The sequence below is a fragment of the Copadichromis virginalis genome, linkage group LG3 (assembly GCF_057382275.1).
Source record: "Copadichromis virginalis isolate Kocher_CV1m ecotype Utaka linkage group LG3, C_Virginalis_male_GT1.1, whole genome shotgun sequence".
NCBI classification, from domain to species: domain Eukaryota; kingdom Metazoa; phylum Chordata; class Actinopteri; order Cichliformes; family Cichlidae; genus Copadichromis; species Copadichromis virginalis.
This window is the reverse complement of record NC_140620.1, coordinates 18,917,357-18,943,276: the sequence shown is the minus strand read 5'-3', so window position 1 is coordinate 18,943,276 and position 25,920 is coordinate 18,917,357. Positions and strand designations below refer to the sequence as shown.

The window sequence follows — 25,920 nt, the reverse complement described above, 5'->3', positions numbered from 1 at the left end:
AAACTTCACAAAGTGGTTGGAGCTGTAGGTTGGTGTGCAGTCATGTGTCAGCAGGGTGAAGAGCAGAGGACTGAGCACACAGCCTTGTGGAGCCCCCGTGCTCAGGGTGATGCTGTTTGAGACCTTGTTGCCCACACGCACCGCTTGAGGCCTCTGGCTGAGGAAATCCAGCAGCCAGTTGCAGAGGGAGGTGCTGAGGCCCAGTCTGTCCAGTTTACAGATGAGTTGTTGTGGTATTATGGTGTTGAATGCTGAGCTAAAGTCTATGAACAGCATTCTCACATATGAGTCTTTCTTGTCCAGATGAGTTAGGGCTGGGTGGAGGGCAGAGCAGATTGCATCCTCTGTGGATCGTTTCGCTCTGTATGCGAACTGGTATGGGTCCAGGGTGGGAGGTAAGGTGGATTTGATGTGTGACATGACTAGTCGTTCAAAGCACTTCATTATAATGGGTGTCAGTGCCACGGGGCGGTAGTCATTGAAACAGGCTGGGGATGGTTTCTTTGGCACAGGTATGATGGTGGCAGTCTTGAAGCATGATGGGACAGTGGCTTGCCTCAGGGAAGTGTTAGAGATGTCTGTGAAGACATTCTTCAGCTCCTCTGCGCAGTCTTTCAGCACTCTACCAGGGATGTTATCTGGACCCGCTGCTTTCCGGGCGTTGATGGTGATGAGTGTCCTCTTCATGCTGGCAGCAGACAGGCACAGAGGCTGGTCGTGTGGAGGTGGTGGTGTTTTCTGTGGGCGTGTGTTGTTCTGTGCTTCAAATCGTGCAAAGAAGCTGTTCAGGTTGTTGAGCAGAGTGGTGTCGCTCTCACAGCTACGCGCTGCAGGCTTGTAGTCTGTAATAGCCATGATGCCTTGCCATAGGCTCTGTGCGTCCTTGCTGTCATTGAAGTGGGAGATTATCTTGTGTGTGTAGTCCTGTTTCGCTTTCCTGATGCCACGGGACAGGTTGGCTCTCGCTGTTCTCAGGCCTATTTCATCCCCAGCTCTGAAGGCCTTGTCTCTGGCCTTCAGCAGCAGGTGGACATCTCCTGTTAGCCATGGCTTCCGGTTGGCTCGAGTTGTGATACTTTTCACTTGTGTTACATCATCAATGCATTTGGTGATGTATGAGCTCACTGTGTCTGTGTACTCCTCGATGTCTATGATGTTATTGTAGGTGGCTGCTTCCTTGAATATCTCCCAATCAGTTGACCCAAAGCAGTCTTGAAGAGCAGAGGTGGCCTCCTGTGGCCACACTCTTACCTCTTTCATAACAGGTTTGATGACCTTCACTCTCTGTCTGTATGCTGGCATTAGCATAACAGTGAGGTGATCAGAGGTGCCGATATGGGGGAGGGGGATGGCTTTGTATGCTCCATTTTCCTGTGTGTAGACCAAGTCCAATATGTTGTCTCCCCTTGTTGGAAAATGTACATGCTGATGAAACTTTGGGAGAACAGTTTTAAGATCAGCATGATTAAAGTCCCCTGCGAGGATGATGAAACCGTCTGGGTGTGCTGTTTGTTGCTCACTGATGGCCTGATACAGTTCGTTCAGCGCCGCATTTCTATCGCTGTTGTTGCTAGATGGAGGTATATAAGTAGCGACCAACAAGATCGAACTTACCTCCCTGGGCAAATAGAAGTGGTTGGAGAGGTGGTCAGGATCAAAGGAATGGCTTTGATCCTACTGCTTGAACTAAGACTGTATCAATAGAAAACCACCATGGTTTTCACGCCTCATGTGTCCAGGGTCAAAGCAGCTGTGGCATAGCTTGAACAGCCTACAATGCACATGGGTTGTGTGTTCATGTGAGCCACACACTCTGCACGAAACACGATGAGCACTGCGGTGCCCATGGGAATGACCTGTGGGTTGTGGGCACCTAGGACCAGTGTCTAGTGATGCAGTACACATGGACAGAACCTTGTCAAACAGTGCTACCATCTGTTGAACACCTGGCTCAGCTGGAGGAGGGCCGGAAACTGGCAAAGATGGGGGCATGACATGTAGAGTCAAAGGAGGACAAGCAGAGGGCTGCTGCACACTTACCATGCCATCAGAAGAGAGAGGCTGACATGTGGCTGCAGAGGGAACAGAGGGCATAGGGTACGAGGCTGGCTCATCTGTTACTGGGACTGCTTGATCACCGCTGGAGTGGGGCTGGCTGTTAACAGCAACAGGGCTCTGATGTGGGATGGACAGACTTGCTGTATTATGAGACAAAACACTAGACTGTCTCATTTTCCTCACACAGTTGTCCAGACGGCTCTGAACCTCAGCTGCAGTCCACTCCTCAGGAGCCTTCAGTTGAAAAGACAACGCAAGACTGTGGTCAGGACAGTGATTAATGAACATCGAAACAACCTCACTACTGAGGTCCTCTACCAGCTTGCCGCGCCTGCAGAGACACTCATCAGCAGCATCAATAGACTTGTTCAACCGGATCCAGTAATCCATGGCGTTCTCACCTGGACGTGGCACAGTACTGTAGAAGTCTTTCATGGGCAGGCTGGAATATGTCAAGTCGCTGAAGTTACACCTCAGTATGTCAAACACAGCAGTAATAAGATCATTCCGATTCAACTCAGGGCGGCAACGAAGTGACACCTTGACCACATCTCTGGCTTTGCCAGTCAGTCTAGACATTAATATGGCAAGCATTTCTTCATCTGTGTCACAGCTGATTCTGTGCAGATAACATCTCATCATGTCCTCCCATTCACCGATGGGAAATAGATCTGTGTTGTCACCCTTGAAGTATGGTGGAGCTTTGGTGTCTGACTGAACAACAACCTTCAGCTGGGACTGGTCATTGCAGCTCGAGGGCACATTCTGGGGTGCCTGTGGCTGGGTGGGGGCTGGCTGGTGCATAGAGTTAAGAGAGGACGTGATATTTTCCCCAATTTGCTTTGCTAAGTCAGTAATCAAGCTGCTCAAGATGTCACTAGTGACAGCCTGGGTGTGTGTTTGGCGTTCGCAAGCAGCTGGTGTGGAGTTAGCTGCTGGCATTTATGGTGAGTGCATCACTGACTGGTCTCCAGTGTGGGCACCAATACCAGGGACTACTGGCCTACCCCTCCCAAAACACTTTGGAGCAATCTGATGACCTCCTCCCCAAACCAAAGGTCATATTATTCCCCGCAGAGAACAGATCAGGCATAGCGCTTTCTGCAGTTTTCTCACCTAACATGTTGGCCCAAGTGAGATATCACTGTTTAACCCTTTAAGACCAACCATAGAACCAAGTCCGCCAGAGCTTATATTATATTTTTACATGGTGTGGTGCCATTTTTGGGAGCATTTCAAGTTGCTATACATCAATGCAACAATTATAGCCCAGATTTTAATAATATGTCTGCATTAAGTGCATAGTAATTACATAAATTGCAAAAAAGTGCAATAAACTGCAAAAAACTTTAAGATTTAATTTAAGAGGCTTATCCCTCAAAACTGTAAATACAAAAAAGTTGCACAAAATAGTTTCCTACCACAGGAAATTTATTTTGAGTGTCTTCATGGTTTTATTTTTGAAATACACCAATTTTTATACAATGCAGGAAAAACGAAAATAAATATTATACTGCAAATTTGCAAAAAAGCAGCATCTGCATCAAAATAAACTATTTCCAGCAGTGCAATATGAGTCCTAAGCATCCCAGAAACAACACAGAAAGTCATAAAGTCAAACATAACTCTTAAAAACACCAGTATAAGCCCTGAGGCCCTGATGGTAAAAAAGACTACATTTCCGCGAAAATGACGTCACTTCCGGTTTCCGTCAGGTAATGGCGGACATGCAAAAGTTCGCGCTGATGTCTATTCCAAAGTAGGAAGTGTTATGAACAGCTGATCGGATCGGCAAAACGTGTTTCTGGAATATTGTTTTTGTTCCTGCAAGTGCTTTTTATGCAGTTTTTGCAAAGCTTTATGTGGAAGGAAACCATGACCTAGGACAAGCTGATGGCATAAGATGTAAGTACAACTCCTCCGGTTTCATATGCATAAAAAAATTATTGCGCTAGCTTATGTGGTTGCAGAGCTACCGGGATTTAAAAATAGTTACGTAAAACAGAGCGTGCCCGCTCCGACCGGCTCTAAAGGGTTAACAGCAAAAAAACGAGCCTAACCCCCACACACAATTATGCAAAACTTCACAAAACAATGAAATGTGGGGGGGAAAAACATCAAAGAATCAAAAAACCATAGAAAATAAAACAAAAAGTTTGTTTTCTCCTCTCAATTAAAACAGGCTGTAAAAGCCAATATCAATAGAAAAAAAATAAATTACAATCCGTGCCTGTATAATTTGAGGCAACAATATGAAACAGTGACAGAAATGATCACCTACGTATTTGCCCTTTAAGTTCACACGTGACAGAGATGCCTGCAAGCCAAATTGCGGGGCATCGACCACAAAAGCGATATAAAAACCTGTGAGTCAAAGCGCAGGGCACAGGACCCTGGCACACAGCTGCAGAGAGGAGGCGGGAAAACAGCGGTAGCAGAAGGAGGAGTAGATCGCGGATTGGCGATGTGACGGGTCACGGCACCAAGTGTGACCGGTGTGATTCTGCGTTGTGTCTGATAAAAAAAAGTAAAAGAAAGAAAGACCTCCAAGTAAATAATTTGCCCACTCCAGCTCCTCCCCCCTGTTTTAAGGTGTTGGAAAGAAATGACACCCACCTCTTCCACAGGGGAATTGTAGAAAAGGGAAGAGACAAAAGGGGTACACTGTATTTATAGGATTGCACCAAAGAAGAAGAAGAAGAAAAGAATGAGGAGGGGCTCTAACTGATAATGAACATAACTACAGGCTTGGAGGTCCTAAAAGTCAGGTATAAAAGGAGCAGTTTGGGGATTTAGAACATATTTTGTGTAATTATAACAATGAGATTTATGACCCTGTTACACACACACCATTGACGTTGCGTGACAAACTCTGTATTCCTCGTTCACACGTAAACGCAAAAAAAGGGTTTTAAAAAATCGTGTGGACGAAACAGCTGCGTTTTCAAAAATACCCGTATAGGTGTGGACGTAGCGTAGAGTTAGTAGTTTATTTTATTACTACCTGTCATTTATTGCAGATTACTTGTATTTGCTTAATCCATCCATCCATTCGCTTCCGCTTCTCCTTTTCAGGGTCGCAGGGGGTGCTGGAGCCTATCCCAGCTGTCATAGGGCGAGAGGCAGGGTACACCCTGGACAGGTCGCCAGTCTGTCGCAGGGCTAACACACAGGGACAGACAACCATTCACACATTCACACCTAGTGGCAATTTGGATTATCCAATTAACCTATCCCCACAAGTTGCATGTCTTTGGACGGTGGGAGGAAGCCAGAGTACCCGGAGAGAACCCACGCAAACACGGGGAGGACATGCAAACTCCACACAGAAAGACCCCGGCCTGATGGTGGAATTGAACTCAGGACCTTCTTGCTGTGCGGCAGCAGTGCTAACCACCGTGCCACCGTGCTGCCCTTGTAATTGCTTAATTATTTACTAAATGTTTGAGGTGTGAAATAACCGCAATGGAGCAAAATATGGGTTTGTGTGGTTGGAGGATGTGTTAGTGCGTGCACGCGCGGGGGTGGGGGGCGCGAACATTTTTCATGTAAAACAAAAGGGGGCCCAGTGTCATGGTCCCTGTGCCTCACCTGCTGACCCTGTATTAGGCTACATATTTTTTCTCTTTCTCTCTCTCTCTCTCACCTGCCGGGGCGGTGCTCATTATGGGGTTCCGCCCCTGGCCCACGCACCTGCTGCCTATCGGGATGATCACAAGGCCGATTTAAGACAGCAGCACTGTGTCACTCGTCGCTGGATCGTTGAGCTATCAGCGTCAGTCGCTCAGTAGTTTCTGAATCAGAATCCGTGAGTTCTTTCCGTCTGTTTGCCTCTAACTAAAGTTTCTGTGTACAGATCTGTCCCGGACCTTTCCCTGCCTGCCCATCATCCCGTGGGCGAGTGAGTGGCTTTGTGTTCCCCCAGTGTGGGGAGTGAAGAGAGAGAGCCTTTGGAGGGCGTCTGATTCCCGTCTTTCCCCTCACATACCCCGGAGCCCTGGACCCCCCTCCCCTCCCTCCAGCACATTGTAAATAGCATCACCTGGTGTCGTTGTGTAAATAAATTGTAAACCCTGCAAAGAGTCCCGGTCTGTGCCTGAGTCCGTTAACTAAAACCTGACACCCAGCAAAAGTTTGGGAACCACTGAATTAGACATAACGAGACAAGGGGGACGCAAAACTAGACACACTGACAGAGGACACAGGACTGTCAAAGTAAAACAGGAAATAACATGAACATCGAACCAGGGACACAAGACACAACACGAGGAACACAAGGGAGGCACAAAACCTAAATGCTGAAAAATCACAGAGGTGCTAAAGAATAAATAATGATTATGAAATACAAAAGACAAAACCATGAAAAGCCCAGAAAATCCCAGAACACTGAATAAACAAAACTTAAACACCAAGTCACTCGACTCCAGACCCGTTTGCTTTTTATTAAAGGTTACCTGTTACTGCAGCACCTCACAATACAAACAGTTGTCTGTGGTCAGCACTTTAAACCTATTGAACTGTTGTCTGGAGGCTCTGAAAATCTATAAACTATTTTTTTTGCTCTCATGTTCATGGCTACAGCCGATTTGAAGGCACCAGTTAGCATAACAAGCTTGTCTTTTACAACCGTAGAACACAAACTCAGAAAGGCTCCAGCTGACAAAGACGTCTGATCTCAGCCCAAATACTGCTTTTCTTGTTTCTTTCTACAGTAACACATTCCTGTCAAACACTGCCACCTAATGGTGAAAATTTAAATACAAATTTAGCTAATTCTGAATATAGAAAGCTCCCTTAAAAAGCAGTACATAACAAGTTTAACAGCAATGTAGACAAAGTAGATTCCAGACTATAGCAGACTTTGATCAGACTTTAATGTTAGTACTTTAATCTTGAGTGCATGGAGGGTCATTTCAATTAAGAGCATGACTGTTTTATGTTAAGATAACAAAAGCTCTAATAAATGACTACATTGGGGGCGCTAGAGAGCGCGATGGAGTGAATACGCTTACTTCAGAGCCTCTGCACATTTCAGCTTAATTTGCATCAAAAATAGGCACTTAAGTTACCAATCTGCTTTCAAAGACAATCTTAAATTTTTAAACAAAGTTCCTACGGATTTAAATCCAAGAAAGTCGCTTTTATGGCGGCAAATCTGCGAAAATACAAATACGAGGCTTCGTCGACAGCTAAGACCAGTGCAGCCGTGGGCAAAAGTTGTGACAACACCGCTAGCCAAACACCGAATTCGGCACCCATAGCTAAAATGGATGTGGCAGACCTCAAGACGGATATTCTTACCTCCTTGCGACAAGATATCGCCGCCGTCATCCAGCAGGAAGTCAGGTCTGCTCTGGCTGTCAGCTTTGATTCGTTGAAAAGGGATATCCAAGACGTGAAGGCAGAAATCAATAGCAACACTACCGCTATTCGAGCCGAGCTGGACCAGGTGAGAGCTAACGTAAAATCTGTAGAAGCGGGTCTGTCGAATTGGTCTGACGAAATGGTGGCCGTACAAGACACGATGGATTCCCTCACAAAAGAAGTGGAAGCCCTTAAACACAAATGTGAAGACTAGGGATGGGTACCGGTCATGGCACCGGTTCTGACATAAACGGTAGTAACCAGACCGAAAAGCAGCGCACATTTGGGTGCTTTATTTCGGTTCTTTTTTTTCCTGAGCTGTGATACACTTTAGATTCTAGCCAATCATTTTACGTTTCCGAGGATAGTAGGCGGGGCCAGGTACGTACGTTCTGTTAGAGCAGAGCTACAGATTAAAAATGTCCAAGGCGAAGCGGTCAAAAGTCTGGCTGTACTTCATAGCAAAAGATGCAAACTCAGCAGCCTGCAACAAGTGCTTTAAGCTGATACTGTGATACTGTCAAAGGAGGTAACACCTCAAATCCGATGAAACACCTGGCGACGCATAGCGTTTTTTTTAAAAGCCCAGAAATGCGCCGTATTTGATAGCTTGCTGCGAGACCTCACACCGAGCACATCTACTGCCGGTGGGTTGCCTGTTATGCAACATCCCCCAAAAACACGAAGAGGAGAGTCCTGGCCCCTAGCCCTGCCAGTGTAGCAGAAATGATGACGGATGATGGTGGCAGCAGCCGTTCTTCTCTGCGTGAGTAGCTAATTTACGTTGAGTAGGCTAACCACGTTATTACATTAATGCATGTAAGGTGAGCTAGCAAACATCATCATAGCTACATGCGGCTGTCTTCTTGTTTGATGGCATATACTCCCTTCACCCTGGCTAAAAAGGCTAAAATGACCAAAGAAAAAGTGGAAAACAGTTAAACATGAGAGGTTTTTGGACAAAGTTTGTGTTTTTTCCATTGTTTAAGCACTGCTTCCAGCCAAGAGTGATACCATATATGCCCCATAGCTGCAGAAAAGGCTAACATTGTTATCCTTTTACAAAAAACAGCTGAACATGAGAGGTTTTTGGACCAATTTTGTGTTCTCCATTCTTTAAGCACCGGTTTGAGCACCGTTTGAGCACCGGCACCGTTTCAAAAGTACCAATTTGGCACCGGTATCGGATAAAACCTAAACGATACCCATCCCTAGTGAAGACCTCGAGGGACGTATGAGAAGGGGAAACATCCGGATTATCGGTGTGACTGAAACTCAGGGCTCCAGCTCACCGGCGGCGGTCTCTGCGCTCCTCAAAGAGGTGTTTCAGCTTGACAGAGAAGTCCGCGTGGAAAGATCTCATCGTAGCCTGACTCAACGGAGACCCAGGGACATTCCACGCCCTATCATTGCTAAATTAAACAGCGAAGGAGATGCGGCGGACATCCTCAGGAGAGCGCGCAGAGGAAAACTACACTTCAAAGGAAACCCAATTGCCATATTCCCCGACTACACGGCCAGCGTGGCGAAAGCCAGGGCGGCTTTCACTGACATGAGGAAGATACTCCACGATAGACCGGGAGTCCGCTTTGGCATCCTCTACCCTGCCAGATTCCGTGTCTCTTACAACAACGTTGAAAAGGAGTTTGTGGATGCTGCCAAAGCCATGGATTATGTCAAGGAAAATATACTCTCTCCAGCAGATGGTGATCTATAACTGTCTTATCTTCTGTCCCAAGGTGGAAGGTAACTCAGAGTTCTCTATGTCAGTAAGCTACATCACTGTGCCTGGTCGTAACTACGTTGTGCAGGGCCTGAGTTCCAATAGTGTTTTAGCAGACAGCACTGAGATTTATTAGTGGTTCTGAGACTGCTCGCCCAGCAATTTTCCCCGAACTTCAGTTCATTATTCCATATGAAGACATCTAAACTTGAGTTAGCTGCACTCGGGGTCCCTTTGACTTTCTGTCCTGCTGTTGTTACCCCTGTTCAGGTCCCTTGTTCTCCCGGGGATCTTTTGTGGGTAAAAAACTTGTACAATGTAGTTTATATATTAGTTTCTGGTTTGTTGGTTTGATGGTTCTTTCTGTATTGTCCTATGCTAAGCAAAACTTTGGGTCATCATGGAGTGCAAAATTATTTGTGCCTCTCAGATATCTTTCAAACGTAACCCTAAACAGTCAAGATAGATTTACTTAAAGTCATAAGCTATAATGTCAATGGCCTCCACAGCCCTATCAAAAGGAAAAAAATTCTAGGCCAGTTAAAAAGTTTCAATTGTCATATAGCTTTTTTGCAGGAGACGCATTTATCTGACATTGAGCATGACAAGCTAAAAAGGTCGTGGGCACAACAAGTGTTTTATTCATCTCACAAGTCTGGCAGGAAAAGAGGTGTGGCTATCCTAGTACATAGACAGATAAACTTCACCCCACTCACTACATATAGAGACCCACATGGAAGGTACATTGTGGTCAACGGCTCTATTGATGGAGTACTGGTTTCCCTCATCAATATCTATGCCCCTAATGAGGATGAGCCAAATTTCATACATACAATTTCTAATCTAGTACTTCAAAAGTGTTCTGGTGTGTTATTGCTAGGAGGGGATTTTAATTGTGTCTTGTCACCTTATTTGGATAAACAACCAAGTTCTAAAAGCCATGCATCGCAAATGAGCAAAGCTCTAAAACATGTAACAACTGAACTGGGACTAATTGATGTCTGGAGAAATAGGTTTCCTAGAGTCAGAGATTATACTTTTTACTCGCATAGACATGCATCCTACTCCAGGATAGATTTCTTTTTTACTTCTAAAACAGAAGAGCATAGAATTGACAATATTGAAATCTTACCAATTACACTATCTGACCATGCACCGTTATCACTTTCATGGGACCTAGGATTGACACCAAGACTAAAACTTTGGCGATTAAATGCCTCACTCCTAAATGATAGCCAGTTTTGTGAGTTCATACATACTGAACTAAATACTTACTTGGAGTTGAACACAACTCCGGAGATATCGCCTTTAACTCTCTGGGATTGCGCCAAGGCATACATTAGAGGTCGCATAATATCATTTGCAAGTGCCAGGAAAAAAAGAAAAGAGGCTAGGCGGCGTGAATTGGAGGCCAAAATAAAATACCTAGAGCAACAACACAAAAAAGCACAGACAGCCAATTTGCTTTCCAATCTTAAAATGTTACGTAGTGAGCTTGATAGTTTATTAAACGAGAAAATTGAGGGCAATTTAAGATTCATTAAACAAAAGTACTATGAACAGGGTAGCAGGGCTAGTAGATTGCTGGCAATAAGACTCAGGAAACAGCAAACTTGTAACATGGTCCAAAAGTTGAAGTCAGATCAAACCCTAATTACCAAACCAAATCAAATTGCAAGTTGCTTTGCCAATTTTTTCGAGTCATTATATAAAAATTCAGATACATGTAAAGCTGACAATACACTATCTGATTTCTTAGAAAAGATCAATTTAAAAACACTGCCAGAATCTGTAGCAAAGGAGTTAGACGAACCAATTCAGGAACAAGAAATTTTACAGGTGATTTCAAACCTTAAAACTAAAAAAGGTCCTGGCCGTGATGGTTTTATTAACGAATTCTATAAAAAACTTAAGGACAAAGTCGCACCCTTATTACTGAAGGCTTACCACCGCGCTCTGGAGTCTGGGACTATGGCGCCATCCTGGAATGATGCTACAATTGTCGTAATCCATAAAGAGGGCAAGGACCCCACAAATTGTCAATCATACAGGCCAATCTCATTACTTAATACTGATTTGCGCATTCTCACCACAATTTTAGCCAAAAGAGTTAGTAAAATTATTACACAGGTTATAAATCCAGATCAAACGGGGTTCATTGCAGGAAGGCACTATGGGATTGTTGAACTTAATGTCCTTGTACAAGACCAAACAAGAAGAAACAATGATTCTGTCGCTTGATGCTCAAAAAGCATTCGACAGGGTTTCCTGGCAGTACTTGGGCCATACACTTGAAAGATTCAAATTTGGGCCAAACTTAATTAAGTGGATACAGATTCTTTATTCCAACCCAATGGCGGCTGTACAGGTAAATGGATCTATATCAGCCAGATTTCCACTGGAACGTGGGTGTAGACAAGGATGCCCACTGTCGCCCCTGCTGTTCGATATAAGTATTGAGCCTCTGGCACAGTTGATTAGAGATGAACATGAAATTCAGGGCCTTTCAATTAATGGAGAACAGCATAAATTGTCCATCTATGCAGACGATGTACTTTTATACATTTCAAATCCTGCAGTCAGTGTACCTCATTTAAAAGAAATTATTAGTACATACGGTCACCTCTCTGGTTACAAAGTTAATATTGACAAAACATTGGCAATGGATATGGGAGGAAACATTTCACAAACATTCAAGGAGCGATGTGGCTTTAAATGGCCAAACGAAGGGATCAAGTATTTAAGAATTCAGATTCCTCACTCATTATCAGACTTGTTTAAAGTAAATTATGAAGTTATAGTTGCAAAAATAAAAAAAGATTTAGAGAGATGGACAGTCCTGCCTCTGTCTTTCTTAGGTCGGATCGAGAGTATACGTATGAATGTATTGCCAAGACTTCTATACCTTTTCCAAATGCTGCCTATTGACATTCCCAACTCTACATTTGATCATTTAGATAAACTTTTTTCCAAATTTATATGGCAAGGTAAACGCCCCAGGATCAAGTTCCAAACATTAAAACTGTCAAAATTGCAGGGGGGATTGGCTGTTCCAAATCTGAAATATTATTTCTGGGCAGCTCAGATGAGACCCCTGACTGTATGGGTGCGGGATTTATCTGAAACTCAGTGGCTAAACATTGAGAAGACAATGTGCGAAAGATCATTGGAATCCCTGCTTTTTTCTAACATTTCAATTAAAAATTTGCGTATGGGGGGATGGACAAGGGTCACACTGAAGATTTGGCGTAGAATCAAGCAATCATTTGGTCTTCCAAAAGAAATTTCAATTTTATCAATCAGAATCAGAATCAGAAAGGGTTTTATTGCCAAATGTTGAGCGGGTTTACAACATTAGGAAATTGCTGCGGTGCTTCAGTGCAAACATACTGTTATAAATACTGTTATAAATTAAGCTTAAATGGACATGAAAATAAAAATAAAAATAAGAGTTAAAAGTGCTAAGTAGAAAGATATATACATGAGTGCAGGTGGTGATCAGTGCCAAACATGGAATGATGCAGTGAACACAGCGTAGGGTCATGTGTTAGTGGTGGGAACAGTCATACGGTTATTGTTCATGAGTCCAACAGCAGAGGGGAAGAAAATGTTCTTATGGCGAGAGGTTCTGGTGCGAATGGACCGGAGCCTCCTGCCTGAGGGGAGCAGGTCAAACAGACTGTGTCCAGGGTGAAAAGGGTCAGCTGAGATCCGAGCTGCACGCCCCAGTGTCCTGGAGGTGTACAGGTCCTGCAGAGGTGGGAGTCTGCAGCCAATCACCTTCTCAGCAGAGCGCACAACACGCTGCAGTCTCTGTTTGTCCCTGATAGTGGCTCCAGCGTACCACACGGTGATGGAGGAGGTGAGGATGGACTCGATGATTGCAGTGTAGAACTGCATCATCGTCCGTGTTGGCAGGTTGAATTTCTTCAGCTGCCTCAGGAAGTACATCCTCTGCTGGGCTTTCTTAATGACGGAGGTGATGGTGGGCTCCCACTTCAGGTCCTGGGTGATGGTGGTACCCAGGAAGCGGAATGAGTCCACAGAGGTGATGGGGGGGAGTGGAGCTGTGTGCTTCCTGAAGTCCACAATAATCTCCACTGTCTTCTGGGCATTCAGCACCAGGTTGTTGTGGCTGCACCAAGACACCAGACGTTCAACCTCCCTCCTGTAGGCAGACTCATCCCCGTCCGAGATGAGTCCAATAACGGTGGTGTCATCTGCAAACTTGATTAGCTTGACAGACTGGTGGGTGGAGGTGCAGCAGTTAGTATACAGGGAGAAGAGCAGAGGAGAAAGAACACAGCCCTGAGGGGAGCCGGTGCTGATGGTCCGGGAGTCCGAGACATTCTTTCCCAGCCTCACATGCTGCTTCCTGTCCGTCAGGAAGTCAGTGATCCACCGGCAGATGGGATCAGGCACATTCATCTGGGAAAGCTTGCCTTGGAGATGGTCTGGAAGGATGGTGTTGAAGGCAGAGCTGAAGTCCACAAACAGGATCCTGGCGTAGGTTCCTGGGGAGTCCAGATGCTGCAGGATGAAGTGTAGGGCCATGTTGATGCCGTCATCTACAGACCTGTTGGCTCTGTATGCAAACTGCAGGGGGTCCAGGAGGGGGGCCGTGAGGGTCTTGAGATGGGAGAGAACTAGCCGCTCAAATGACTTCATGACCACAGATGTCAGAGCCACGGGTCTGTAGTCATTTAGTCCAGTGATCCTAGGTTTCTTGGGGACAGGGATTATGGTGGAGCACTTGAAGCAGGCAGGCACATGACATGCCTGCAGTGAGGAGTTGAAAATGCCAGAAAACACTGGGGCCAGCTCGTTTGCACAGTGTCTGAGGGTGGCAGGAGACACATCGTCTGGGCCGGGAGCTTTTTGAGCATTCAGACTCTTAAACTGCTTCCTCACACCTGCTTCATGAATATGAAGAGTTGTGGTGGGAGGAGGTGGTGTGAAATCCTCTTTTGTGTGGGGTGAGGAGGGGGGTGTTGTAGGTGAAGTGTTTGAAGGTGGTGATGGCTCTGTGGAGGGGGGAGAGGTGGGGGAATGAGTGTCCAGAGTGTCTCTATTGTTGGGGCCGTTGGAGGTGTGAAGGCTGCCTGATGGCTCGTCAAAACGGCAGTAAAAGTCGTTAAGGGTGTTGGCCAAGAGCAGGTCATCAGTGGAGTGGGGGGTTTTAGGCTTGTAGTTGGTGATATTCCTAAAACCTTTCCACACAGAGGCCGAGTCATTCTCTGAGATCTGCTGCTGCATCTTCTCAGAGTGCTGATGTTTAGCAACGTCCACTTCTTTAGTGAACCTGTACTTGGCCTCTCTGTAGCAGTCCGTCTCCGCTTCCGAACGCCTTTCTCTTCAAGCTTCTCCTCCTTGCAGGGTTTTTCTCCTATTGTGGAAGACCCTGGCTTCAGAGCATGGTCAAATAGCGGGCTTTAGAAACTGTGTCATGTTGTGAGGAATGGGCACCTGAGCTCATTTGAACAGTTGAGAGGCCAGTTTTGGCTTCCTTCTTCTGACTTTTTTAGATTTCTGCAGCTAAGAAGCTTTTTGACAAAACATAAAGAATGGAGGCAAGTTTTGGAGCCCTCACCCATTGAGGGAATATTTCTAAAAATATTTCAAAGTAATTCCTCCCCAAAATTAATCAGTAATTTTTATAACGCATTTATGAGTTTCAATACAAATGCAACTTTGGATATTAAGGCAAGGCGGGAAGCTGAGACTGGCACTCAAATCTCAGACGACACCTGGGAAGAGGTGTTCGGCGAAGCCCATCTTGTGACTAATTCTGGGCTGTGGAGAGAATTTAAATGGAAGGTGGTCATGCGATATTTTAGAACCCCAGAGATAATGGCCAAAATGAAGCCTACAAATCCTGACACCTGCTGGCGAAATTGTGGTACTTATTTAGGAACCCATTCACATATATTCTGGTCATGCCCAAAACTCTGCTCATTCTGGAATGACATATTTAAAGTTCTCAGTACAGTTTTCCAACAACCATTAACAAAAGACCAACAGCTAGCCATTTTAGGAGTATTACCTAATGGTTTTGCGGGAAATGATAAAATGTATCTCTTAAGAATCTTGCTTACAGCAGCACTAAAGTGTATTACTATTAAATGGCTGAATCTTGACCCACCTTCATATAATATGTGGCTTGATAAAGTAAGAGAAATTTACCAGATGGAGGAAATAACATACGCTCTGCGGATTCAAAGAGAGTTGTTTACTGAGCGTTGGCGACCCGTACATGCTTTACTGTTTCAATAATTTAGCATAGGTCTGTTTCGTTTTGTTCATTTATGGCTAGATTTGTCACATGTTATTTAATATTACATAAAGTTTTTGTTTTTCTTTTCTTTTTCTTTTTGCTGTTGTCTGTCTGTTTGTTTGCTTGGGTTTTGTTTTGCTTTCCAGTTTTGTTTTGTGCTTCTTAATTGCAGTTCTTATTTTACATTTCTGCATTGCGGTTCCTGTAACTGTCCTACTTGTGAACATTGACAAGTACAAGTTGCAATGTTGTAAATTATAATAAAAATTGAGTTTAAAAAAAAAAAAGACTACATTTAAAAAGTATGATGTTTTGGTCTTGTGTATTTTCAGACATGGCATCTGTTGGTCCCCTGCTCCTGCTGATGATGTCAGCCTTTTTCATCATCTCCAGTGTGACCACGTCTCCGTCTGCTGACCAAAGCAAACACAAGAAACCCCTTCTGGAGAAACTAAAACAAGGCAAAGAAAAACTTAAAAGTGCACTAAAAAATAAGGAGAACCTCAAAAATATTGGTGTACTTTGTCTAACATTAATCACAGGCATTGGGAATGCGTTAAAAAACACTAGTCATGATATTCTTAAATCTGCTGCGTCTGTGGCTAGTGTTGTGCCAGTGGTAGGTGCTGTATTTTCCTTACTAATGACAATAGCGATACTGATAGATGAACATGTTAATGACAAATCATTACTGAAAGATATCAAGGAAGAATTTGAAAAAATCGATCTTAAGCTTGAGAAGCATCATCGGGAACTAAAGTGGAACATCTGGGCAGCTGCAACTTATTCTAAGCCAGAGATGAAAATTAGGACTGCCTGGACTGAATACAAAACACTGCTGGGCAGTCTCGCTGGGGCTAAAGATCAGGATGAAAGGAAAAGACATGAAAAAAGCTTTATAGAAGCCTACTCAAAATATGAGAAAGCTCCTCGGGAAATGGGAGAGTTGCTGAAAAAAACAGAAAAGAGCTTCGTTAATAACCTCGGGGATGAACTGGCTGAATATGTTAAATGTCACGAGAAGGAAATCATAGAATATACTTATCTCATTCTTACACTTATCTTCAAGGGCAACATGATGAATCAATTCTACTACAGACTGAAGAACATACAGTCTGAAGCGAGAAATGATGAGATGAAGAAGAATGTATATGAAGCAATGACAGCAATGTTTGAAATCCAAAAACAATGCATTGATAGCAGTATGACTTATGTTAAACAGGACGTGAAACCACTTATTGATAAATCTAAAAAGCGTGATGATTTGGCACAGGAAGTCTGGGATTTTCTGCAGAAGACATATGACAGGTATGATTGGATGGTTGTTGGATTTATAACCAAAAAATCCAGACATAAAACAATTAAAACCCTGAACAAACACGTGCTGACAGGATTCCAGGATGTGTCAACAGAGCGCATTACTGTGGCCGTATCCAGACAGGTGAAAGGGACTCAAAGCAAAGTACAGGAGGTCAGCACAGCCATTGAGAAGTGTATTAAAAAGAAAGTTTTGTGTTACAAGGTGGAAGAGACACTCCGCACATGTGAGGAAAAGGTGGCTGGAATTCCAATGTCTCAGACTTACACAGCAGTCCACGCCTATATTAAAAAAGCTCACCAAAGCATCAAGAAAAAGGAAGGTAACCGTAAAGCTAACGTTAAAGACCAAGCTGATGATGAAGATGAAGTCAGTGCTGCTCCTGAAAACCCTTCAGATCAGACTCCTTACATTTACACAGGGGAGTGTGAGAAATCTCCAGGTGTCAAGCATGGAAAGTTTGTTGTTCTGATCAAAAGTGACAAAGAAATGATGGAAAAAGATCCGTGTGCCAAGCAGGACTGTGGGCAAAGAAAAGGCAGAGGAAAATGTGTGAAAATGAAAGACATGTTCCTTGGAATTTGCCGGTGTAATTATCCATACTATGGGCTTCACTGTGAGAATGACATAAATGATTATGCCATAGAATTAGAGAAAGAAGCAGGGACACAGAAAAATAAATCAACAGTGACAGGCAAGAGGAGGCGAAACAAGAACTGAAACAGCAGAACAGACTTCATGAAGTGACATGAGCTTCTTCTCTAAAATGACACTGAAACATTCGGTAAATCATCTTTTTCCTCAGACTCAAAGTATCTAAGAAACCAAAACCACATTTCTGAATGCGACTAACACTTTAATCCACTGCTCCATTCTCAGTGCCTCAATCTGTTTGGATCACATGTTTGTGGCTGATGTGCTCACCGTCACTAAGACTAAAGCTGATTTCATGTAAACACAGGCGGTTAGAAAAACAACAGAGTGGGCTCTGATTGGTTTGAACCTCCTCTGAACATTGTTCCCTTCAAACAACCAAAGTCAGTGTCCGAGCTCACGTTCACTTCATGAGATTTTCTGCTGTTCATGTTTCTTTGAGCAGCAGCTGATGATGTGTGAACCTCTGAACAACAGTGAAGCATTTCTCAGAGTCCAAATCTGTTAAACTGTGTTAAACTCACATGAATGAAATTAAGATAAAGTTTGTGTTTATCTGCCAAACTGAAAGACATCATACAGCAATCTGAGAACCAATGAAATGTGTCTGCCCTGAATAAAGCTTCTGTTTCACTGTCATACTTGTGTCTGTGATTTGAATACTCACCTTATATCCTGTCAGTGTGTCGTATCACTCATTCTAATGCACACTTTTAATGTAGTCCCTCCTGACTGGGGGAGTGGAAATTTCTAAGGAAATCCAGATTTTTATTTTGAGTGAAGTGACCCTTAAAAGTTCAGTTCACCTAATTCAGCTGTAGGTTACAGCTTAAAACACTTCAAAAACACCAACCTTCTGTTGACGCAGTGCTTTGTGAGCAAAGTTGCAGCCAACTCATTTTAATACAATACAATACAATACAATTTTATTTATATAGCACATTTAAAAACCCGAAGGCACACCAAAGTGCTTCACAGTAATATGGAGAGTCAACATAAGTCAAAAACAGGGTACAAATCGGGCACAAGCACAGACAGGATAGAGGCACTAAAAGACCAGGAGAGTTAGATAAATACAAAATATGCTACGAGGACAAAAAACAGCAGTAAAATTGATAAAAATAATACATTTAATAAAAGATTTAAAAGTTTAGAAATTAAAAGATTTAAAAGGGTATTAACTGGTCGGGAAAGCCAAGTCAAATAGATATGCTTTTAATCTTGATTTAAAGGACTGGATAGAGTCCGAGGCTCGAATAGAAGCAGGGAGGCTATTCCAAAGGTGGGGTGCAGCTGAAGCAAAGGCACGATCGCCTCTGGTCTTCAGTCTAAACTTAGGTTGGGCCAGGAGTAACTGACCTGATGATCTTAATGCACAACAAGGAGTGTACAAATTGAGGAGGTCAGTGAGGTAGCTGGGCGCAATGTTATTCAGGATTTTAAAAGTGAGTAGCAAGATTTTAAACTCAATGCGATATTTGATTGGTAACCAGTGTAGATCAACAAGAGCCGGAGTAATAGGGTCAAATTTTCTAGTGCCAGTAAGAAGGCGAGCCGCAGCATTCTGAACGAGTTGCAGCCTTCGAAGAGAGAAGGCTTGGAGATCACAGTAGAGAGAATTACAATAATCTAACCTGGAGGTCACAAAAGCATGGATACGTTTTTCCAGGTCCCTGTGTGGTATATAATGCTTAGCTTTAGAAATCTGGCGCAGTTGAAAAAAACTATATTTAACTACAGATGATACTTGTTTATCGAGCTTAAAGGAGCTATCCAAATAGACACCCAGGTTACGCATAGAATCAGAGAGAGAGAGAGAGTTAGCTAGGGGCCCCAGCAGGGCAACAAGCTGGTCTCGAGGAATATGGCTGTCGAACACCATAACTTCAGTTTCATTTAAATTTAAAACGAGAAAATTTTCTGACAGCCAATCTTTAACCTCTCTCAGACAATCGTACAGGGAGTTCAGTGATGCTGCCAAGTCATCAGTCAGTTGACAATAGATTTGAATGTCATCAGCATAAAAGTGATAAGAAATATTGTATTTTTCAAATATGGAGCCCAAGGGTAGCATATACAAAGAGAATAATAAAGGGCCCAATACAGACCCCTGGGGCACACCACAACAGAGAGGGGCAACAGAGGAAGAGTATCCTCCTATCACAACAGAGAAGGATCTATCTGTGAGGTAAGAGTTAAGGGCAGAACCCTTGATGCCTACAACATGCTCTAGTCTCCTCAAGAGTATATTATGATCAACCATGTCAAAGGCTGAAGACAGATCTAATAAAACTAAAACGGCAGGGCGACCAGAGTCAGCAAATACAAGAAGATCATTATAGACTCTTAGCAGGGCCGTTTCAGTGCTATGGTGTGGCTTAAAGCCAGACTGGTATTTGTCAGTGATATTATTTGCAATTAAGCAAGCCTGTATTTGGAGAAAGACGGCTTTCTCAAAAAATTTTGATAAAAATGGAAGCTTCGAGATTGGCCATTTTAACAATGGAGGCGGAGTAACACAGCAACAGTGCAGGTCTAACTGTCCAGCTAGACGCTGACGGAGGCTGGGTGGGGTCTTTCCGTGACTCCACATTCACAACATTAGGTGTTCGTGTGCCCTGACCGCCCAGGAGGGTAGTGACAATACACTATCAGACTTTTAGATGGACGTGTTTTCTGTCCACTACACTGTAAGTCAGTGCTTTCAAAAAGTTCCCTTTTCATTGGAATATACGTACAGATTTTCAACATCCTAATATCCTAACTATTAAAAAGAGTAAAACACTGACACCATTAAAAACTAAACTAAAACAAGAAAATCCAGTCTGGAAAGTGATGAAAAATACAGTAAAAGGTCAAATCTAAACAAAATAATTCAAAAATATTAAACTAAAATAACAGTTTAACTGGTTTTATGTCTACATCAGATTTACTGATCTTTGAATATAATTCAGAAACACTTGACCCCTGTTTCAATCCAGGTGCTCAATGTTGACATTGTGGAGGACTATAAATACCTCGAGTATACATTGACAATAAACTGGACTAGGCTAAAAACACCACAGCACTTTACAGGAAGGGCCAGAGTCGCCTCTATCTTTTGAGGCGACTCTGCCGGACAATGCTCAGGATTTTTTTCTACGAGTCTGTTGTGGCCAGTGCAATCCTCTACGCTGTTGCATCCTGGGGGAGCAGATTGAGGGTTGCTGATGCCAAAAGACTCAATAAACTGATCCGCAAGGACAGTAATGTTGTGGGGATGGAGATGGACTCTCTTAAGGTGGTGTCAGAGAGGAGGATGTTGTCCAAGATAAAGAGGTTTAGTGTCTAGACCGGCTGGGGCGAGTGGAGGAACGGTGGCGTGAGAGAGCAGCTTCTGTTTTCCATCCTGGATCTCAGGATCAGTTTTTATTGTCCTTGCGCAGCTGCAGCTGCAGTGCAGTGGTTTTGTTTCTGTATTCTGAGGACTGATTCCATCTAGTGGACATCTGAAGACACTACACAGGTTAGTTTGTATGAAGTTCATGGGTCATGTGACTCTTCTCCCACAGAACATGATGCTATGAGTGCCACCAACCTCAGAGATGTAATCAGACAGTGACTAAAAATCTATGAAAACATCAAAATCTGACAGTAATTATGGGCTCAAATTGTGGTCATAAATAATTTGTACTTGTAAATCAGTTTTGTATGTGTAAAAAGAATTTGTGTGTGCGTAAAAAAAGATTCGTGTAAAACTGCACTCAAGTTTCAGGTAGTGTACAAGTACGAATTTTGACCCTATTTTTCTTCCTTTCATCTGATTGGTCAATGTCATGTCAATCACAAATTTAACAATCCAGTCAGAGAACAGATGGGTTTGGCTATTGGAGGGGTGTAAAAACGTTTTTAGTCTAACAACACCAGGCTCCTTCTTCCTGCAAGGACTATGTTCAGGTGTGAGCACTACAGAAGTAATCAGTGACTAATTACTGATTACTTCTCCCAAAAAATTATCCAGTTACTTTATTGATTACTGATTTTCAAAAGTAATTAATTACAGAAACATGTACAAATATGTACAGTACAGCTTTAAATAGAAATAAGTTTCTCATCCATCAGTCATAAAATCATTGAACAATCCACACTGTGTCTATATCACAGCCAAATGTGGGCCAAGAAAAATGTATGTATGGACTGGATGGGTTGTTACGGACATCTGGTGAAAAGTCAGAAGAACTTTTATAAATATATTTACTTAGAAAATTTGTAACACGTCGTGGCCAAATTCGGCCAATCGTGGCCAAATTCGGCCACTTCAAACAAAAGCAACATGTGAAAAGCCGCGGCAGGGAATTAAAAGGAACGGACTTCAGCGTGAACGACCAGTTCCCCAAAGAGATCTTGGAACGACGCAGGGTCCTCTTCCCAATCCGACGCGGCTTCATCCAGAAGGGTTCCCGCGCTGTCATCGCTGTGGACCGGCTGTACGTGGACGGACAGCTCCACCGTGACCCCAACATCACTCCGTGGCTGTATTAACCTCACACCAGATAAGAATCAGCTACACCATTTCCCTATCCACTCACACTAACTTGCATTAACATCTGTTTAACTTACCAGTATCAAATCGCATCTTAAAGTGTGATTTCATAGCAGAATTAACACCGTCACTCTCCGTCAGTGATTTAATTGGAATGTTTACGTTTTGTTTCTGGTTTTTTTTTTTCTTCTCGTTTTTTTTTTTTTTTTTTCCTCCTCTCTTTTCCCCCTCTTGGTTTTATGCTGCTCACCCCTGTCCTTGGTTTCTTTCTTTATTCCTTTCACTGCCTCGATCACCTGCTTCGACACTCATCCACAAACATCCTTTATTTCGACACATACGCACCATGCGCTCAACGGCAGCACATTTACATCAGTCAGACAGCGCACACAGTCATATAAGATACACACACACTTAAGCCAAGCCTACTCATATTAGTAACTATGCATACACAAAGTCAGACTCAGGGAGCATCTCGCCACACATTTTTTCTCTCTCTCCTTCTCTTTATTTATGAACAAGTGACGTATTCTCTCCACCTGTCTAAGCGAGGCACACAGCATACATCCCTAGTTATACACAAACATCTATGGGTACACTGAGGTTCATTACATGGAATATAAATGGAGCTGGCTCCAGAGAAAAGAGGTTAAAAATATTTAACCAACTCAAAAAACTACAGGCAGATGTTGTCCTATTACAAGAGACCCACAGACCTCTTAGAGGTTCGAATGAACTTAAAACACCTGAGTTTCCTAATGTGTTCTCAGCTTGTTATAATTCTAGACAAAGGGGAGCAGCAATTTTAATACATAAAAATATTAATTTCACAGTACTCGATACAGTTATAGATCCAGAGGGCAGATTCTTAATCATTAAACTATCTATACGTGATAAAAAAGCTATGTATTGCAAGTGTATATGGTCCAAATGTTGATGATCCCTCATTCTTTCACGGTTTTTTCAGTGCACTCTCTGAACACTTAGATGGCACACTTGTTCTTGGAGGTGACCTCAACCTTGGACTAAATGAAGACATGGATAGGCTCAATACAGCGGGAACTCAGCGTAATTGGCAGTCCACAAATATAATCAAACAGTATATGAGCGACTTTGGTCTTTGCGATGCATGGCGCTCCCTTCACCCCACCAGTAAGGAATATACTTTTTTCTCACATGTCCATCACTCTTACTCTCGTCTGGATTATTTTTTGGTCAGCAGCTCACTGCTGAACGACATTTCAGACACTGAGATTCACCCTATAGCTGTCAGCGATCATGGTCCTGTATCTTTAACACTAATGCACAAGAATAATACTACGCCAAGAAAAAACTGGAGATTTAATATATCACTACTTAAAGATGAAGACTTTATTAAATATTTTAAAAAAGAGTGGACTTCATATTTGAACTATAATGACACTCCCGAAACATCAGCTTCTGTTCTATGGGAAGCAGGGAAAGCTGTGATGAGAGGTAAAATAATTTCTTTCTCATCACATAAAAAGAAAAAAGAAAACAAAAATATTCAGGAATTAGAAAAAAACATCAAATCACTAGAAGAAGCCTACGCGTCCCACCAAGATCAGGAAACATTGAACAAAATACGCAAAACAAAACTAGAATTACCTGCTGCTCTCTGGCAGGTAGCTCCATGCCCTCCTGGGTTTTAAATGCACCTTAGAACACACATGCATCAACATTACAATGAGCGGGTGGAGGGAGGTTCGGAGTCTTCTCTCACCCCCGTTCTCTGCGACCTGCTGGAGCAGGGGGGCTAGGAGGAGGAGTTGGCCGTCCGACTGCGGTCTGGAGTGTGGAGCCTTCCTGCTGCTGCGGAGTCGGGGCGGTCTGCCTCCCCCCACCGCAGGGAAAAGGGAAACACCACCTGGGTCTGGGTGCAGTTCCCCCCTCCAGGGGCGGGGGCACCTAGACCCGGTTTGTAGAGTACGCTTGGGGAGTGTGATCGTGTGTACAACGTCTCTTTACGTCTGTCTCCACGTTGGTTGAGTGTGGAGTAAGTGCATATGAGAGCATGAGGGTGGGAATGGATGTTTGTATCTGTGTGTGCCTGTATGTCTCTGTCTATATGTCAGGTTGGGTGTCAGGCGCCACCTCTCTGGGGACATCTCAGGCCCTCCAAGGTTTGGAGGCCTATCTCCCCCTACCACCACTTCCCCTGCCAGTGGCGGACCCCCTCAGACATCGGTGCGTTGGTGGTTCTTTGTGTCCGGGAATGGGCGTCCAGGTACACACCGGCTCACTCCTTGGCGGCCGCTTATCGGGGCCTGGAGCCTGGGGCTCGCTTGGGCCACTTCGGAGGTGGGGTGCCCCCGGCCTCTTGGCCTGGGGCTCGGTCACTCAGGCGCAGCTGGCTGCCGGCGGAGCTCACGGGCGCGTCACTGCAACTCCCCCTGGCTTCTGCTCCGCGGCTGCTGAGTGAGCCCTCATCTGGGACTCTCCTCAGCTCTTTCCGGGACAGTGGCGCAGCTGCCCCTCTGTTGGTCTTCCTTGGTCTCTTGTGTTCTGGGGGCCTCTGGATGTCTGGAGTTTTGATCTCCTCCACACCTGCTTCACGCCCTGGAGGACGGGGCTGTGGCCCCCCCACACCCTCTAGCAGATTATTACATGAAGGAACCTTTTAAAAAAACAAAAAACAAGCGCGTCCATGCTCACAGGTGTACACACGGGTGATCACACCCACAAACTACACCCTTTTTGGCTCCTACCTCAAAGCACACTGTGTTCTGTTGATCTTATGTGCTGCACAATAATGTTTAACATTTAGTATTTACTGTCATATTCCCATATATCATTGTGATGTTGTTTATTCTATTACTCTTGTTCTCTTCTGCTTGCTTTCTTTTTTCTTTCTCAGCAGGTGATCCAGGTGATTGATATATGCATTTTTTTTCTCTGCCCGTTCTGTTGGTTTTTGTGTTTTGCCCTTCTCCCCCGTCCCTCTTCTCAGCTGTTTCTCTTTCCCTCTTTCTTTCTCCCCTTCTTTCCCCCAGTCAAGTCTGTCCCGTATTCAGTAAGTGAAAATAAAATAAACAATAAAAGGTGAATCAAATGGACCATTACGGCAAGGCTGGGATGGTCAGTTTGGTAAAGTAAATCCGTTGGGCATCTTTCTTTGCCTTTAGACAACAATTCTGATGGCAAAAGAGCCAAACGGGACAGGCCAAAAAAGAAGAAAAAAAAAAAAAAAAAAAAGTAAATTTGTAACATGTCTAATGCTTATTTTACCGGCTGTACATAACCAACACATTTTACCTCTATGAGTCTATGAGAGTCTATGAGAGATTTTCTATGAGTCTGTGGTGGCCAGTGCGATCCTCTATGCTGTTGCATGCTGGGGGAGCAGGCTGAGGGTCGCAGATGCCAACAGACTTAATAAACTGATCCGTAAGGCCAGCAATGTTGTGGGGATGGAGCTGGACTCCCTCAAGGTGGTGTCGGAGAGGCGGATGCTGTCCAAGATAAAGACAATGTTGGATAACACCTCCCACCCACTCCATGACATGTTGGTCAGTCACAGGAGCTCGTTCAGTGAGAGACTGAGATTACCGAAAAGCACCACTGAACGACACAGGAAATCATTCCTGCCTGTGGCCATCTCCCTGTACAACGCATCCACTTAACACACTGTTTGCTGCTACAGCTACACATGTTTCTTTTCCAAATATTTATTTATGAGTCACTTATGTATGTATGTATGTATATATATGTATATATTGTACTATTCTTAGTTAGCGTATTGTCTGTCTTGTCTTAATGTTGGTTTAAAATGGAGCACTGTAACAAAAAATAATTTCCCCCAGGGATCAATAAAGTATTCTGATTCTGATTCTGATTCTCACAGCAGTGACTCTGTGCTATCAGAACACTTCCTCGCAATAGTTATGATTAGTATTAAAATCATTAATAATATATATTCTTTACACTGAGGAGATGATCGTTATTCTCTCACTGATAAATTCAAAAACTGCGGAAAAGCAGCGAGA

At 43.7% G+C, this 25,920-nt stretch overlaps 2 protein-coding genes across 2 annotated transcripts in view; both read left to right on the top strand.

Annotated features, from left to right (window-relative positions):
* LOC146713211 (V-set domain-containing T-cell activation inhibitor 1-like) overlaps positions 1-25,920 on the top strand; it is a 169,935-nt gene that overhangs the window by 100,778 nt on the left and 43,237 nt on the right. The gene's annotated exons all lie outside the window — the stretch shown is intronic.
* LOC146713218 (uncharacterized) lies at positions 16,058-17,872 on the top strand. Its single transcript, XM_085452305.1, has one exon. It carries the CDS (start codon positions 16,063-16,065, stop codon positions 17,455-17,457), a length of 1,395 nt encoding a protein of 464 aa, XP_085308431.1. The 5' UTR covers positions 16,058-16,062; the 3' UTR covers positions 17,458-17,872.

Coding starts and splice junctions, on each gene's coding strand:
- LOC146713218 (XM_085452305.1), top strand. CDS start 16,063: ATGACAATAGCGATACTGATAGATGAACATGTTAATGACAAATCATTA.